Source organism: Dendrobates tinctorius, unplaced genomic scaffold (assembly GCF_039654945.1).
Source record: "Dendrobates tinctorius isolate UK_male_01 unplaced genomic scaffold, ASM3965494v1 ptg000101l, whole genome shotgun sequence".
In the NCBI taxonomy this organism is placed as follows: Eukaryota; Metazoa; Chordata; class Amphibia; order Anura; family Dendrobatidae; genus Dendrobates; species Dendrobates tinctorius.
In genome coordinates, this window is record NW_027361769.1 from 282,805 (window position 1) to 297,743 (window position 14,939).

The following is a 14,939-nucleotide window of genomic DNA, read 5'->3' on the forward strand; positions in this document are numbered from 1 at the left end:
CTAAATGACAGAAAACCAGAATAGTAGAAATCCCCATAAAGTGATTCCATTTTATAAATCAATTCACTGAGGGTTATAATCCTTAGGAGGAGTGAATATTTTGACTCCACAGCCACTTTCTGGAAATTAACACGCAGTTGATGCTGGAGAGTGAAAATTACACATCTGCCATTTTATTACCCAGCACATAGTGCCCAGATTGTGCTCCAGGAGACACCGCAAATTAAGTGGATTCTTCTCAATATAATATTGCTAAATACAGGTGTAACACCCCTTTATGGCTACCACTGTACCCTGGGTGTTATGGGGGGTCTCACCTCTTCTGTACACAGTATTGTGAGGAAAGAGGGAGACACAAGCGCAATATAGGGTCTTATCCCACAAATAAAGTAAGCGGTTTGACAAAAAACTGCTCACCTGGTAGTAGGTATTGAAAGCATGTATAGATAAGGGCTGCTGCAGATCCAAAAGTCGGTCACCGACTATCTGAAACAAAACTCTGCAAAGGAATATGTGGATTTCGTCCGCGCTGCCCAAATGATGAAATTCCAGAGGTTGATAAAGTTTGACAGTGGTTTATTCTACGCGTTTCAAGGTTTTTTGCAACCTCTTCTTCAGGAAATGCCACCTCTTCTGTACACAGTGCCTCCCCCCGAATCTTGATTGGAGCTCTGTCTCTGGGCTGCAGAAGGACAGTTATCTTCTGCCAGGGGCTGATTCGGGAAACCCCTGCCACAGCTCGGAACACACTCAGGAAGCAGGAGTAAAACAGTTTAACAAATTTATTGTTATGAAGCAGAATTAAAATGGATTTACAGGAATAAACATACAATGTGATTTACTGTGCTCTATAAAAGTCATATACCCATCACAGACTAATTAAACCCCAACCCTGCAGATATAACGTGGCCAATTCCCCCTCTTTTGCATTTACTTAGTTCGACCATTGGGGCCCAGTTGCCGCGGATGTTGGCGCGCAAAGGAAGGTTGGCGCGCAAAGTAGAAAACGTAGGTGCACTTAAATGAATGTTGCTGTCAATTGTCTCGGTCGCAGTGTACTCACTGTAAGTCGCGCTGATAGTATCACAAGTCTCAGCAGAACACTCACTGTGTCTCCAAAAATCAGAGGATTCTTTAGATTCCAGCTGAGGGCTGCAGGATTTAGACCTTTATCCGATGGGAGTGCTGGCAGAACTCTCTGGATCTTTGCTCTCTCCGGCAACACTGGTATCTCCGCGGGGTCCCCCACACTCTGCAACTTAGGGGAATCAAGATCCACACTGCTCTGTTTCTCATAACCAGCAGCAGCAGCCACGTTTTCTCTCCTCTCCCTCTTTACTTTCACTTTCTCCTCAGCGTCCTCCCCCAAGTCCCTCCTCCCTTCTATCATCTCACTGGAACAAGGATCCTTGGGAGTTGTAGTCTTCTGCCACTCAGGAGAAAAACGATTAGTGTCTGTAGGTCTCTGTTTAACAGCCACTGCAAAACTCTTCTTAGAGTCTGTAAGCTCCAGCATGCCGGTAGATGCTCTGACAGTTCCCTGTGCATGTGTTACACAGGGATCCTAAATGTTGTTTGCGCACACTGCAAGACTCCGAACTGAGAGCGGATTTTGCTGGATTAGTTTATAGAAACCTTGTTGCTTTTCAACAGCCTTTGAGCCACTAATAGTGTGGGAACCTCTGGTTTTTCCATTGACAGATGATCGACTTGAGTGGGGACTTGTTTTTTGTGAGATGAGAATAGGTATTATTTTCGCCTAGGTAACATTGATTGGTTTCTTTTTAATTGATATTTGGGAGGCAGAATGAACAAACAGTTGAACACCGCACACTACTGGCTCATCCAACAAGGTTTTCTATTACACTGTGAACTGTCATTGTCTTGGTCAATAAAGTTTTTTACATAGCTTGCCATTATTATGGACAGTTTAAGTAGAAATGTTCAAAAATATAAAACTCAAGGATATTTTAATAAAAAATAATTGTTTTTTTTTTATCTTAGCAGATGACTGTACCAGGAGATCAGAGGGACAGCTGACATCTTCATTTTTTAAATCTGATGATCTTCAGATCCTAGAAGATACAACTGAAGTGATTGCTGTTACTCCAGATATACCATCATCCATTCACAGCAAAGATCTGTCATCTGATCCTATGAAACAGGTCCCATCTTCTGATTCATTACTGACTACTAAGGGAAATCAAAGTCACAAAAGAGGCAATAAAAAACAAACTGCTCCTAAAGCAAAGAAGCCATTTTCCTGTTCAGAATGTGGGAAATATTTTGCACAAAAATCAAATTTTGTTACCCACCAGAGAACTCACACAGGGGAGAAGCCTTTTTCTTGTTCAGAATGTGGGAAATGTTTTAACAATAAATCAGATTGTATTAAGCACCAGAGAATTCACACAGGGGAGAAACCATTTTCATGTTCAGAATGTGGGAAATGTTTTGCACATAAATCAAATTTTGTTACCCACCAGAGAACTCACACAGGGGAGAAGCCCTTTTCATGTTTAGAATGTGGGAAATGTTTTGCACAGAAATCAAGTTTTGTTACCCACCAGAGAACTCACATAGGGGAGAAGCCTTTTTCATGTTCAGAATGTGGGAAATGTTTAAGCAATAAATCAGTTTGTGTTAAGCACCAGAGAACTCACACAGGGGAGAAGCCTTTTTCCTGTTAATGTGGGAAATATTTTACCCAGAAAGCGCTTCTTGATCGCCATCAGAGCAGTCACGCAGAGGAGAAGCCTTTTTCATTTTCTTAATATTTTACTTGGAAATCAACTGTTAATAAACATCAGAGATGTCACATAGGGGAGAATACTTTTTTATATTCATAATGTTGGAATAGTTTTAAACAAAATTGAATCTTCTTAACCCTGCTGTTCTGTTCGCATTTGCTATACACTTGTACTGTTCCCGGGTCAATATGACCCGACCTATTAATTCTTGATTTTTCGCTACTCTAATTGTTTTATTTGAATACTTTTTTCATTGAAATACTGTATGTGAACATGGTTGATCATAAGCAAATGAAAATTTTAAATTCAAACTTAATTTTTTTTTTTTTTTTCATAAAAAGGTTACATAGGCTTTTTGCAATTATCTTCGATTGTTGACATTCTGCACACAAATAATAAAGAAGCTTTGCATTACTATTACTAAAACATGAAATTTAACTTTTTGAAAACAAATTTTATAAATCAACAAATGAAAAATCATAAAAACTTCAACCATTTTAGAAAGAAAAAAGAAAAAACTGAACATGTTCATGCGTTTTTACACAATAATAAGACACATGTCCTTTACACAGATATTTTGAACATCCAGCACATGTCAGATTAGTCTTATTGTCACAGGAAGATGGACAGAAGCTACATCTCTTCCTTTTTTTGCTGGTAGCTGTGCTGGTGGAGGCCGTGGATGTGGAGTGTCTTTCTTGAGCATGCTGGACACTTTTTACAATGGCTGTTGCTCCATCACTTCTGGGGGTCACTTTTCTGCTCTCAATATATGGCCTCACCAGGGTTTTTCCCAATTCCTCAAGAAATAATCTTCTTTTATACAGCTTATTCCGGTTCCAATCGGGGTCGATTTCTCTCCATAAGACAAATGCATTGTATGCAGAAACGTCCAGTATGTTATAAAATAAAATCATTGGCCACCGATTGGTTTTGCGTTTGCATGTATATGTTGATATTGCTTGGTCTAAAGTATCAACTGCTCCCTTTGTGGCATTATAATCCAAAATAATGTCAGGCTTTCTGTCTTCTCTATCACTTACGGCATTGTCATGGTGCATTGTGCTCATTAGAATTACCTGTTTGTTTGTTTTTGGAACATAAGAAACAACAGTTGTATTTCCAGAAAAATAAAAAGTAGAACTGTACACCTCTCTCTTGCTAAGGATACCTTGCGGTAGTTCAGGTTTGTTTTTTCTCATAGTACCCAGCATGGTAAGTTGTTTTTTCTTCAACATCTGGCCTAGTTGATAGGATGTAAAAAAGTTGTCACATGTGACATTTTGTCCTTTTAGTCCATGAGTCAAATCTAGAACAACTCGCATACCCTGATTTTTTTCAGGTCTTTCATCAGGGGTTTTTCCTGTATACACTTGAACATTTAGAGCATATGAACTTTTGCTGTCACAAAAGTACACATAAAAAAACATAACTTTTGCAGTCAGAAATAATCAGAGACCTGTAGAACAGTATAAAATGCTATCGGGTCATATTGACCCGAACAGTACAAGTGTAACAATCAGTGTGTAGCAAAAAGTAAACAAAAAAACAAAAATGTAGAGCTCCACAAATGAGGAGAAGTCAAGGAACCACTAGTTTCAAATCCTCATTAAAAAAAATCTGCAGGGTCTCAAAAATCATTTCGGGTCATATTGACCCGAACAGTACAGCAGGGTTAAATGGGTTGTCTCTTGTCATTCCTCATGATTGCAGACAAAAGGATAAAACTAAACTTTATTAAGTCCAAATGTAAAACTATACCCATAATTCACCCCTGAAGGTTAGTCAATAGGTGACATATACCCCACATCTCAGTATATAGGGTGAGGTGACATATACACTCACTCTCCAAGCCTCTTATTTCTACGGGTTTCATCGTCCTCACCAAAGACGACTCATCAAGAGACTATTTAATATTGACCTGCAGTTAGGTCCATATATATTTGGACAGAGACAACATTTTTCTAATTTTGGTTCTAGACATTACCACAATGAATTTTAAACAAAACAATTCAGATGCAGTTGAAGTTCAGACTTTCAGCTTTTGTTTGAGGGTATCCACATTAAAACTGGATGAAGGGTTTAGGAGTTTCAGCTCCTTAACATGTGCCACCCTGTTTTTAAAGGGACCAAAAGTAATTGGACAGATTAAATAATTGTAAATAAAATGTTCATTTCTAGTACTTGGTTGAAGACCCTTTGTTGGCAATGACTGCCTGAAGTCTTGGACTCATGGACATCACCAGACGCTGTGTTTCCTCCTTTTTGATGCTCGGCCGGGCCTTCACTGAGGTGGTTTTCAGTTGCTGTTTGTTTGTGGGCCTTTGTCTGAAGTTTAGTCTTTAACAAGTGAAATACATGCTCAATTGGGTTGAGATCCGGTGACTGACTTGGCCATTCCAGAATATTCCACTTCTTTGCTTTAATAAACTCCTGGGTTGCTTTGGCTTTATGTTTTGGGTCATTGCCCATCTGTAGTATGAAACGACGAGCAATCAGTTTGGCTGCATTTGGCTGGATCTGAGCACACAGTATGGCTCTGAATACCTCAGAATTCATTCGGCTGCTTCTGTCCTGTGTCACATCATCAATAAACACTAGTGACCCAGTGCCACTGGCAGCCATGCATGCCCAAGTCACCACACTGCCTCCGCCGTGTTTTACAGATGATGTGGTATGCTTTGGATCATGAGCTGTACCACGCCTTCGCCATACTTTTCTCTTTCCATCATTCTGGTAGAGGTTGATCTTGGTGTCATCTGTCCAAAGAATGTTCTTCCAGAACTGTGCTGGCTTTTTTAGATGTTTTTTTAGCAAAGTCCAGTCTAGCCTTTTTATTCTTGATGCTTATGAGTGGCGTTCACCATGCAGTGAACCCTCTGTATTCACTTTCATGCAGTCTTCTCTTTATGGTAGATTTGGATATTGATTCGCCGACCTCCTGGAGAGTGTTGGTCACTTGGTTGGCTGTTGTGAAGGGGTTTCTCTTCACCATGGAGACTATTCTGCGATAATCCACCACTGTTGTCTTCCGTGGGCCCCAGGTCTTTTTGCATTGATGAGTTCACCAGTGCTTTCTTTCTTTCTCAGGATTTACCAAACTGTAGATTTTGCCACTCCTAATGTTGTAGCAATTTCTCGGATGGGTTTTTTCTGTTTTTGCAGCTTAAAGATGGCTTGTTTCACCTGCATGGAGAGCTCCTTTGACCGCTTGTTTCCTTCACAGCAAAACCTTCGAAATGCAAGCATCACACCTCAGATCAACTCCAGGCCTTTTATCTGCTTAATTGAGAATAACACAATGAATGGATTGCCCACACCTGTCCATGAAATAGCCTTGGAGTCAATTGTCCAATTACTTTTGGTCCCTTTAAAAACAGGGTCGCACGCGTTAAGGAGCTGAAACTCCTAAACCCTTCATCCAATGTTAATGTGGATAGCCTCAAATGAAAGCTGAAAGTCTGAACTTCAACTGCATCTGAATTGTTTTGCTTAAAATTCATTGTGGTAATGTCTAGAACCAAAATTAGAAAAATGTTGTCTCAGTTCAAATATATATAGACCTAACTGTATATTCAAGCGAAACTAAACGAAAAAATGAAGACTAAAATCATGTATCATGTTATCTGAAACAGTCAGAAAACTAGCCACATATTGGCAGATCCCAGACCTCAGACTATATACTTCGGAAGTTTATAAGCCACTCCAGTGTCAGGAATAGATAGTATGAATTTGAATTTACCAAGTGGCTGCAATGAAACAAAGAGTGAAAAATATAAAGGGGTCTGAATACTTTCCATACCCACTGTATCAGTAAAAATAACTCCTCTTTATTAGGTAAAGTTTAAAAGAATTGCACCATTTTCCGATACCCGTCGCGTCTCCATTTTTCATGACCTCGGGTTGGGTGAAGGCTTATTTTCTGTGTGCCGAGCTGACGTTATTAATGGAGACCATTTTGGTGCAGATATGATCTTTTGGTCATCCTTTATTGCATTTTAATGCAATGTTGCGGCAACCAAAAAAAAGTAATTCTGGCGTTTTGACATTTTTTCTTGTTACGCCATTTCACGATCGGGTTAGTTATTTTTTATAGTGATAGATCGGGCGATTCTGAACCCTTCTATAACAAATATGTATATGTTTGATTTTGTTATTGTTTTATTTTGAAAGTGGCGAAAGGGGGGTGATTTGAACTTTTATTTTTTTTATATTTTTAAAAATATTTTTTTTACTTTTGGCATTGTCATACACACAGAACAAAAAGAACGATCCCAAAGTCCAGCAATTGATGTGAAAAATTCATAAAAAGTTCTTTATTATAATAGGATCTTGATCACTGCTATACTGTCTTAAAAGGGGCCTACAGGGCAGTGAGGAGAGCAGCAGTGGGCTTTTCAGATCATTGTCTAATTCATTTAATTCCAGCCTACAGGCAAAGGTTGAAAACATCCAAACCTACAGTTTATACAAAGAAGACATGGTCTGAGGAGGCAAAATTGCAACTACAAGCATGCTTTGAATGCACGGACTGGGTGGTATTCCAGGAAACATGCTCGGGTCTGGATGAATGGGTTGATGCAGTGTCCTCATATATCCGTTTTTGTGAAGACACGTTTATTCCATCCAAATCTGTCCACTTTCGGGGAAACAACAAGCCGTGGTTTACAAATAAAGTCAGGTTGATCCGTAAGAGAATAGAGGAGGCTTATAAAGCAGGCGATATTACTGAATTCAAGAAACTTAGGAACTCGCTATCTAAAGAGATCAAGTTAGCCAAACACGAGTATGCAAAGATTCTGGAGGAAAGGTTCTCATCAAAAGATACTAGATCTGCATGGAGAGGATTAAGAGAGGTCACCAATTATAAAAGCCACCCCACTATAGTGAACCCCAGCAGAAGTCTGGCAGCAGAGTTAAATGAATTCTACTGCAGATTTGAGGCAAGCTCTACACACAGTGGCAATTCATCTCTAAGCTCCTCAGTCTGTTCATATAAAGATCATTCATTGTGCAACACCCAAGTAGTGATCTCCGAGGCAGAGGTGATACGCATCCTGAAGGGACTTAAGGTCAAAAAGGCACCTGGCCCTGATGGTGTATCTCCAATGTGTCTGAAAGTATGTGCTACCCAGCTTGCCCCTATACTGACAAATATATACAATGTGTCACTGAAAGAGTGCGTTGTACCTCAGTGTTGGAAAAATTCCACAATTATCCCTGTCCCCAAGAAAGTGGGATCCTCTGAGTTGAACGACTATAGACCAGTAGCACTCACATCTGTAGCTATGAAAGTCTTCGAAAGAATTATGATGTCCCACCTGATAAAATTCACGCAGAAGCTATGGGACCCGCTTCAGTTTGCCTATAAGGAGAATCGTTCGGCAAACAACACTGTCAATCTGGCACTGAAGTACATTTTGGATCATACATGCTAAAAAGGAAGAAAAAAATGTTTATAAAATGGAAAGAGGGAGGCATATCTAAAGAAGAATATAATGCTGTCTGCAGAACCTGCAGGGCACAAATCAGATTAGCTAAAGCTGAAAATGAACTGAGGCTTGCAAGAGATGTCAAAAGCAATAATAAAGGATTTTGGGGATATGTCAAAAGTAAAAGAAAAGTCAAAGATGCTGTAGGATTTTTACAGGATGAAAATGATGAAATGGTAAGACAGGATGTTGAGAAGGCTGAACTTTTAAATTCCTATTTTGCATCTGTTTTCTCTCAGAAAGGAAATGCAACATCAACTGTTATTCACTGTCCTATTAAGGGAATAGAAGAATCCAGGATATCTATAAACAGAAAGATAGTGAGGAAACACTTAGCTAACCTAAATGAATTCAAGTCTCCAGGTCCAGATGAATTACACCCCAGAGTACTGAAGGAGATAGCAGAAGAAATTTTTGAACCCCTCTCCATAATCTTTGAAAATTCTTGGAGAACAGGAGAAGTGCCAGAAGACTGGAGAAGAGCAAATGTTGTTCCTATCTTCAAAAAGGGGAAGAAGGTGGACCCAGGCAACTATAGGCCGGTGAGTCTGACTTCTATACCAGGAAAGATCTTTGAACAAATTATTAAACAACATGTATGTCAATACCTGGATAAGAATGAAGTGATTAAACAGAGTCAGCATGGGTTTGTAACTAATAAGTCATGTCAGACTAACTTAATTTCCTTCTATGACGGTATCACTGATTGGGTGGATCAAGGAAATGCTGTAGATATAGTATATCTTGACTTCAGCAAAGCATTTGACAAAGTCTCTCATACAATCCTTATTGAAAAAATGACTAAGTATGGAATGGACAAGGCAACTGTTAGGTGGATTCATAACTGGCTTAGTGATCGGACCCAAAGAGTGGTCGTAAATGGCTGCACATCCAGTTGGAAGAATGTCTCAAGTGGGGTACCACAGGGCTCTGTCCTGGGCCCTGTATTGTTCAACATCTTTATCAACGATTTAGATGAAGGAATTGAGGGTAAACTGATTAAATTTGCTGATGACACAAAGCTAGGAGGGATAGCTAATACTAGAGAAGAGAGAGAGAGGATTCAAAAAGATTTAAATAAACTGGAGAAGTGGGCAGCAACTAACAGAATGGTTTTTAACAGGGAGAAATGCAAAGTACTACATCTGGGCAATAAAAATGAAAAAAGCATATATAGAATGGGAGGAATAGGGCTAAGTGACAGCACATGTGAAAAAGACTTGGGTATACTAATAGATCACAGACTGAATATGAGTCAACAGTGTGATGCAGCAGCAAAAAAGGCAAATGCAATTCTAGGATGTATTAACAGAAGCATACAGTCTAGATCACGTGAAGTCATTATTTCCCTCTACTCCTCTTTGGTCAGACCTCATCTGGAATATTGTGTCCAGTTTTGGACACCACATTTTAAAAAAGACATCAACAAACTGGAGCAAGTTCAGAAAAGAGCGACCAGAATGGTGACCGGTCTGCAAACCCTGTCTTATGAGGAAAGGTTGCAGGATTTGGGAATGTTTAGTTTGCAAAAGAGAAGACTGAGAGGAGACTTAATAGCTGTCTACAAATATCTAAAGGGATGTCACATTGTAGAAGGATCAACTTTATTCTCATTTGCACAAGGAAAGACTAGAAGCAATGGGATGAAACTGAATGGGAAGAGACACAGATTAGATATTAGAAAAAACTTTTTGACAGTTAGAGTGATCAATGAGTGGAACAGGCTGCCACGAGAAGTGGTGAGTTCTCCTTCAATGGAAGTCTTCAAACAGAGGCTGGACAGACATCTGACTGGGATGATTTAGCGAATCCTGCTTTGAGCAGGGGGTTGGACCAGATGGCCCAGGAGGTCCCTTCCAACTCTACGATTCTATGATTCTATGATTCTATGATTCTATGATCATACAGATGAACGGCACTCATATGTCCGGATTCTTTTCATGGACTTTAGCTCAGCGTTCAATACCATTGATCCGAATTTACTTCATAAGAAAATGGTAGCTCTTGGAGTCCCTCTCAACTTATGCTTGTGGATTTATAACTTCCTGACAGCCAGGATACAGAGTGTAAAAGTTGGACCATTCACTTCGGACACCTTGGTCACAAACATCGGGGCACCTCAGGGGTGTGTTTTGTCCCCGTTACTGTTTTCTCTCTATACGAATGATTGCATCTCTTCAGCAGACTCAGTAAAAATCTTGAAATTTGCCGATGATATGACACTGATTGGTCTCATCAGGGGAAATGCTGAAGACTTGTATCGGAGTGAGGTGGAAAGAATATGTGACTGGTGTAAAGCCAATAATCTTGTACTCAACACTAAAAAAACTGCTGAGATGGTTGTGGATTTTAGGAAAGATCAACATGAGATACTTCCAATCTACATCCATGACGAAGTGGTTCTTAGGGTCACAGAGACCAAATTCCTTGGTGTTATCATCTCTCATGATCTTAAATGGGGGAAAAACGTGGATGCTGTTATAAGAAAAGCACAACAGAGGATGTTCTTCCTGCGTCAGCTGAAAAGATATGGTTTGTCTTAAGAATCTGCTGATCTTATTCTTTAATGCTGTCATCAGATCTGTGATTTGTTCCTCTCTGATAGTCTGGTATGGGGGAGCCACTGCGCATGACAAACTCCGCTTACAAAGGACTTTCAGAACAGCAGAGAGAATTATAGGCTCCCCCCTGCCTAAAATCCAGGATCTTTATGATAAGAGTATTTGATCCCACGCATTGAAAATTTCATTCGATCCCTCTCACCCGGGACACTCCTCATTCCAACTACTCCCTTCAGGACGTCGCTTCAGAGTCCCCAAATGCAGCACCAACCGCCATATGAACAGCTTCTATCCACTCTCTGTTCAACAATTAAATCGTCATGTGTAGACTATATACTGTATCTGTCTTGTTAGATGTTACTTGTTGTATCTGTTGTTATATATTATGTTGCCTCTTTGCCACAAAGAATTCCTTGTATATATGTAATATGTACTTGGCGATAATAAATTTGATTGATTGATTGATTGGAACATGAAAGAAGGCTAAAACACCACAACGTGATTATAGCTTACAAAACTAATGACGCTGACTCATCACACAAATATCCCATATATAAGACCAATAAGAGTCTAATAGCTTTGCATATAAAGACAAGGTAATCTCTCCTGAGCCTATTGACATATCATGTACCATAGTGTATGTGCCTAAAACAAAGGGCACTCATATTAGCATAGAAAGTTAACAATCAATGAGATAAACATACCTAAGGAATCCACTTATTGCAAGAGCAGGCAGCAGGAGAGGAGAGATAGAAGCGGTCAGAGTACAGGCGTCTCCCCGATGCGCGTTTCGGAGCGCTATGCTCCTTCAGGGGGCATTGTGAAGACATACAGCATTGTATCTTAATTAACCAGATGACTTTTTTAGCAATGAAGAATAATAGAATGTTATCTGTATGTTGGCTTTCAAATCTAAGTGTTGATTTCTAATTGGTCAAGAAAACAGACTTTTGTTTGTGTAAGCCTGAAATATTGACTTTTATTGTGCGCTTATCCTTTAATAGGTTATAGGAAGTTTCGCCCCCAGCAGCTCGCCCCCAGGTACATTTCACCCCCTCACATTTCACCCCTATCATTTCACCCCCAGGAAGATTCGCCCCCAGCATTTCGCCCCTGGATGTTTCGCCCCCAGCATTTCACCCCTGGATGTTTCTCCCCCAGCATTTCGCCCCTGGATGTTTCGCCCCCAGCAGTTTGCCCCCGGATGTTTCGTCCCCAACAGCAGTTTGCCCCCGGATGTTTCTCCCCCAGAAGTTTGCCCCCGGATGTTTCGCCCCAGCAGTTCGCCCCCGGATGTTTTGCCCCCGTATTTTTTCGTTCCGGCAGTTCGATCCCAAATGTTTCGCCCCCAGCAGTTTGCCCCCAGATGTTTCGCCCCCCGATTTTTCACCCCTGGATGTTTCGCCCCCAGCAGTTTGCCCCCGGATGCTTCGCCCTCGGATGTTTGTACCGTTTTGCCCCCACAATTTTGCATTTGGATGTTTCACAAGTTTGTCCTTGTGGTTCATAAATTCCCGTCCGTCATCAATCCACATGTCACAAAAGTACTGTACAGAGTGCTGCACTTTTGTGACTTGTTAAATCTGTAAACCTCACAACTGATTGAATTATAGTGTCAGAGCATTTTGCCCGCACTTTTAACAAGCCATTTTCCAAAACGTTTCAGGTCATTCTCCGCAAGGAGAAACAGTACTTCTTGGATATCGGTCAGACGCCTCTAACCCAGCCAAACCAGATCTCACACTTTGCACTGACGAGGGGCAGTACCCCGAAACACAGTGTTTGCAAATTGAGATTCTCATTTTGGCTTTTATCCTAAGTCATGTAACAAGGCTCGTTAAAGGGTCGACATTGACTTTTAGGATTGCTACTTCCAATAGGTGGCACTAGAGTTCTAGCCCTCTTCCTCTCTGAAGAGACAATTTACATATTTCCCAGAGGAGCATTGCGGCTTTAAGTCTCCTCATCTCGGCATGTTTAGCATGTCATTCTCCGCAAGGAGAAACAATACTTCTTGGATATAAAACATTTTTGTGTTGCAAAAACATAACACGAAAAAAATAAACAGATTCAAAAAATGTAGTGTGAATGAGGCCTGATTTAGGTGGGGAATGTAAACCACTCAAAAATCCAAACATTTTGTGACCTTTTTCCTGACCCAGCCCTGACCTGCTTTTTTGCAAGTTTTGTTGCAGATGTAACAATTTTCATGTCGGGTGTCCTGCAAGTTACATTAGACGAGCTCTTATTCCATCGTTACATCAGAATACAGCAGTGTCAATGATCTCTACAAAGCTTCCACAGCAAGTCACTGTCTACAAGTATGAAGTCAGTTCTATCCAAACGTGGGAAGAAGTTGGTCTACGAGAATCACATTTACGTATGTTCCAAACGGACGGCTGACGATGTCCATTCCATCTGGGTCTGTGAAAAACGGTCGACTTGCAAGTAACCAATCCCCACAACCACGCAGCACAAGCAGCAGGACCTGACGCAATCCGACTCGTCAATGAGGCGGTCACCAGGGCAAGGACCACACCGGAGACACCACCACAGATTCTCACAGAAGGCATCTCAGGAGCCCATGCTAATGTTGTAGCACTTCTCCCAAAGAAAGCATCACTGAAGAGAACAATGCAATGATCAAGGCGACTTGGCAATATTCCAAGGTTGCCCCAAACCCTTGATCCACTTGTTATTCCCCAGGAGTTCCAGGAGATCAGTATTGATGGTATCCAGCAGCAGTTCCTTCTGCTTGACTCTGGTGAGCATTTAACATTTCCATAAAGCAGAATCATTGCAAAGTTTATGTTGCACAAATGTGAAAAATTATATATTACACAGTGCTGATATAGAACACTATGTGATTTTTTTTTGTCTTAACCCCTTCATGACCCAGCCTATTTTGACCTTAATGACCTGGCCATTTTTTACACTTCTGACCAATTTCCCTTTATGAGGTAATAACTCAGGAACGCTTCAACGCATCCTAGCGATTCTGAGATTGTTTTTTCGTGACATATTGGGCTTCATGTTAGTGGTAAATTTAGGTCGATAATTTTTGCCTTTATTTGTGAAAAAAACGGAAATTTGGCAAAAATGTTGCAATTTTCAAATTTTTTAATTTTATTTTGTTAAACCAGACAGTTATGTGACACAAAATAGTTAATAAATAACATTTCCCACATGTCTACTGTACATTAGCACAATTTTGGAGACAAATTTTTTTTTGTTAGGACGTTATAAGGGTTGACCAGCGATTTCTCATTTTTACAAACAAATTTACAAAACCATTTTTTTTAGGGACCACCTCACATTTGAAGTCACTTTGAGAGGTGTGTATGGCAGAAAATACCCAAAAGTGACACCATTCTTAAAACTGCAGCCCTCAGCCTACTCAAAACTACATTCAAGAAGGTTACAGGTGCTTCACAGGAGCTAAAGCAACGTGGAAGGAAAAAATGGACATTTTAATTTTTCCAACAAAAATTTTCTTTTAGCATCAATTTTTTCATTTTCTCATGGGTAACAGGATAAAATGGATCCTAAAATTTGTTGGGCAATTTCTCCTGAGTACACCAATACCTATGTGGTCATAAACCACTGTTTGGGCACACGGCAGGGCTCAGAAGGGAAGGAGTGCCATTTGACTTTTTGAATGGAAAATATGCTGGAATATTTAGCGGTTGCCATGTCACTGTCCCTGTGTGCCTAAACATTGGAGCTCCCCCACAAGTGACCCCATTTTGGAACTAGACCCTCCAAGGAATTTATCTAGATGCATAGTGAGAACTTTGAACCCCCAGGTGCTTTACAAATTGATCCGTAAAAAATAAAGGACCTTTTTTTCACAAAAAACTTCTTTTAGCCTCAGTTTTTTCATTTTCACATGGGCAACATCATAAAATGGATCCTAAAATTTGTTGGGCAATTTCTCCTGGTTACACCGATACCTCATATGTGTCATAAACCACTGTTTGGGCGCACGGCAGGGCCTGGAAGGGAAGGAGCACCATTTGACTTTTATGTAAAATTAGCTCCAATCATTAGCGGACACCATGTCGTGTTTGGAGAGCCCCTGTGTGCCTAAACTTTGGAGCTCCTCCACAAATGACCCTATTTTGGAAACTAGACCC

At 40.4% G+C, this 14,939-nt stretch overlaps 1 protein-coding gene across 3 annotated transcripts in view; it reads left to right on the forward strand.

Moving 5' to 3' along the window:
* The window catches only part of LOC141099673 (oocyte zinc finger protein XlCOF8.4-like), a 65,144-nt gene extending 62,258 nt beyond the window's left edge, over positions 1-2,886 (forward strand). For 2 of the 3 annotated variants that reach the window (XM_073587634.1, XM_073587636.1), the window contains exon 7: positions 2,005-2,886. In XM_073587634.1, the coding sequence (XP_073443735.1) occupies positions 2,005-2,690 (686 nt within the window). In that variant the 3' untranslated portion in view covers positions 2,691-2,886. The remainder of the gene's footprint in view (positions 1-2,004) is intronic. The other variant, XM_073587635.1, reaches the window with a different exon arrangement.
* The last annotated feature ends 12,053 nt before the right edge of the window (positions 2,887-14,939 follow it).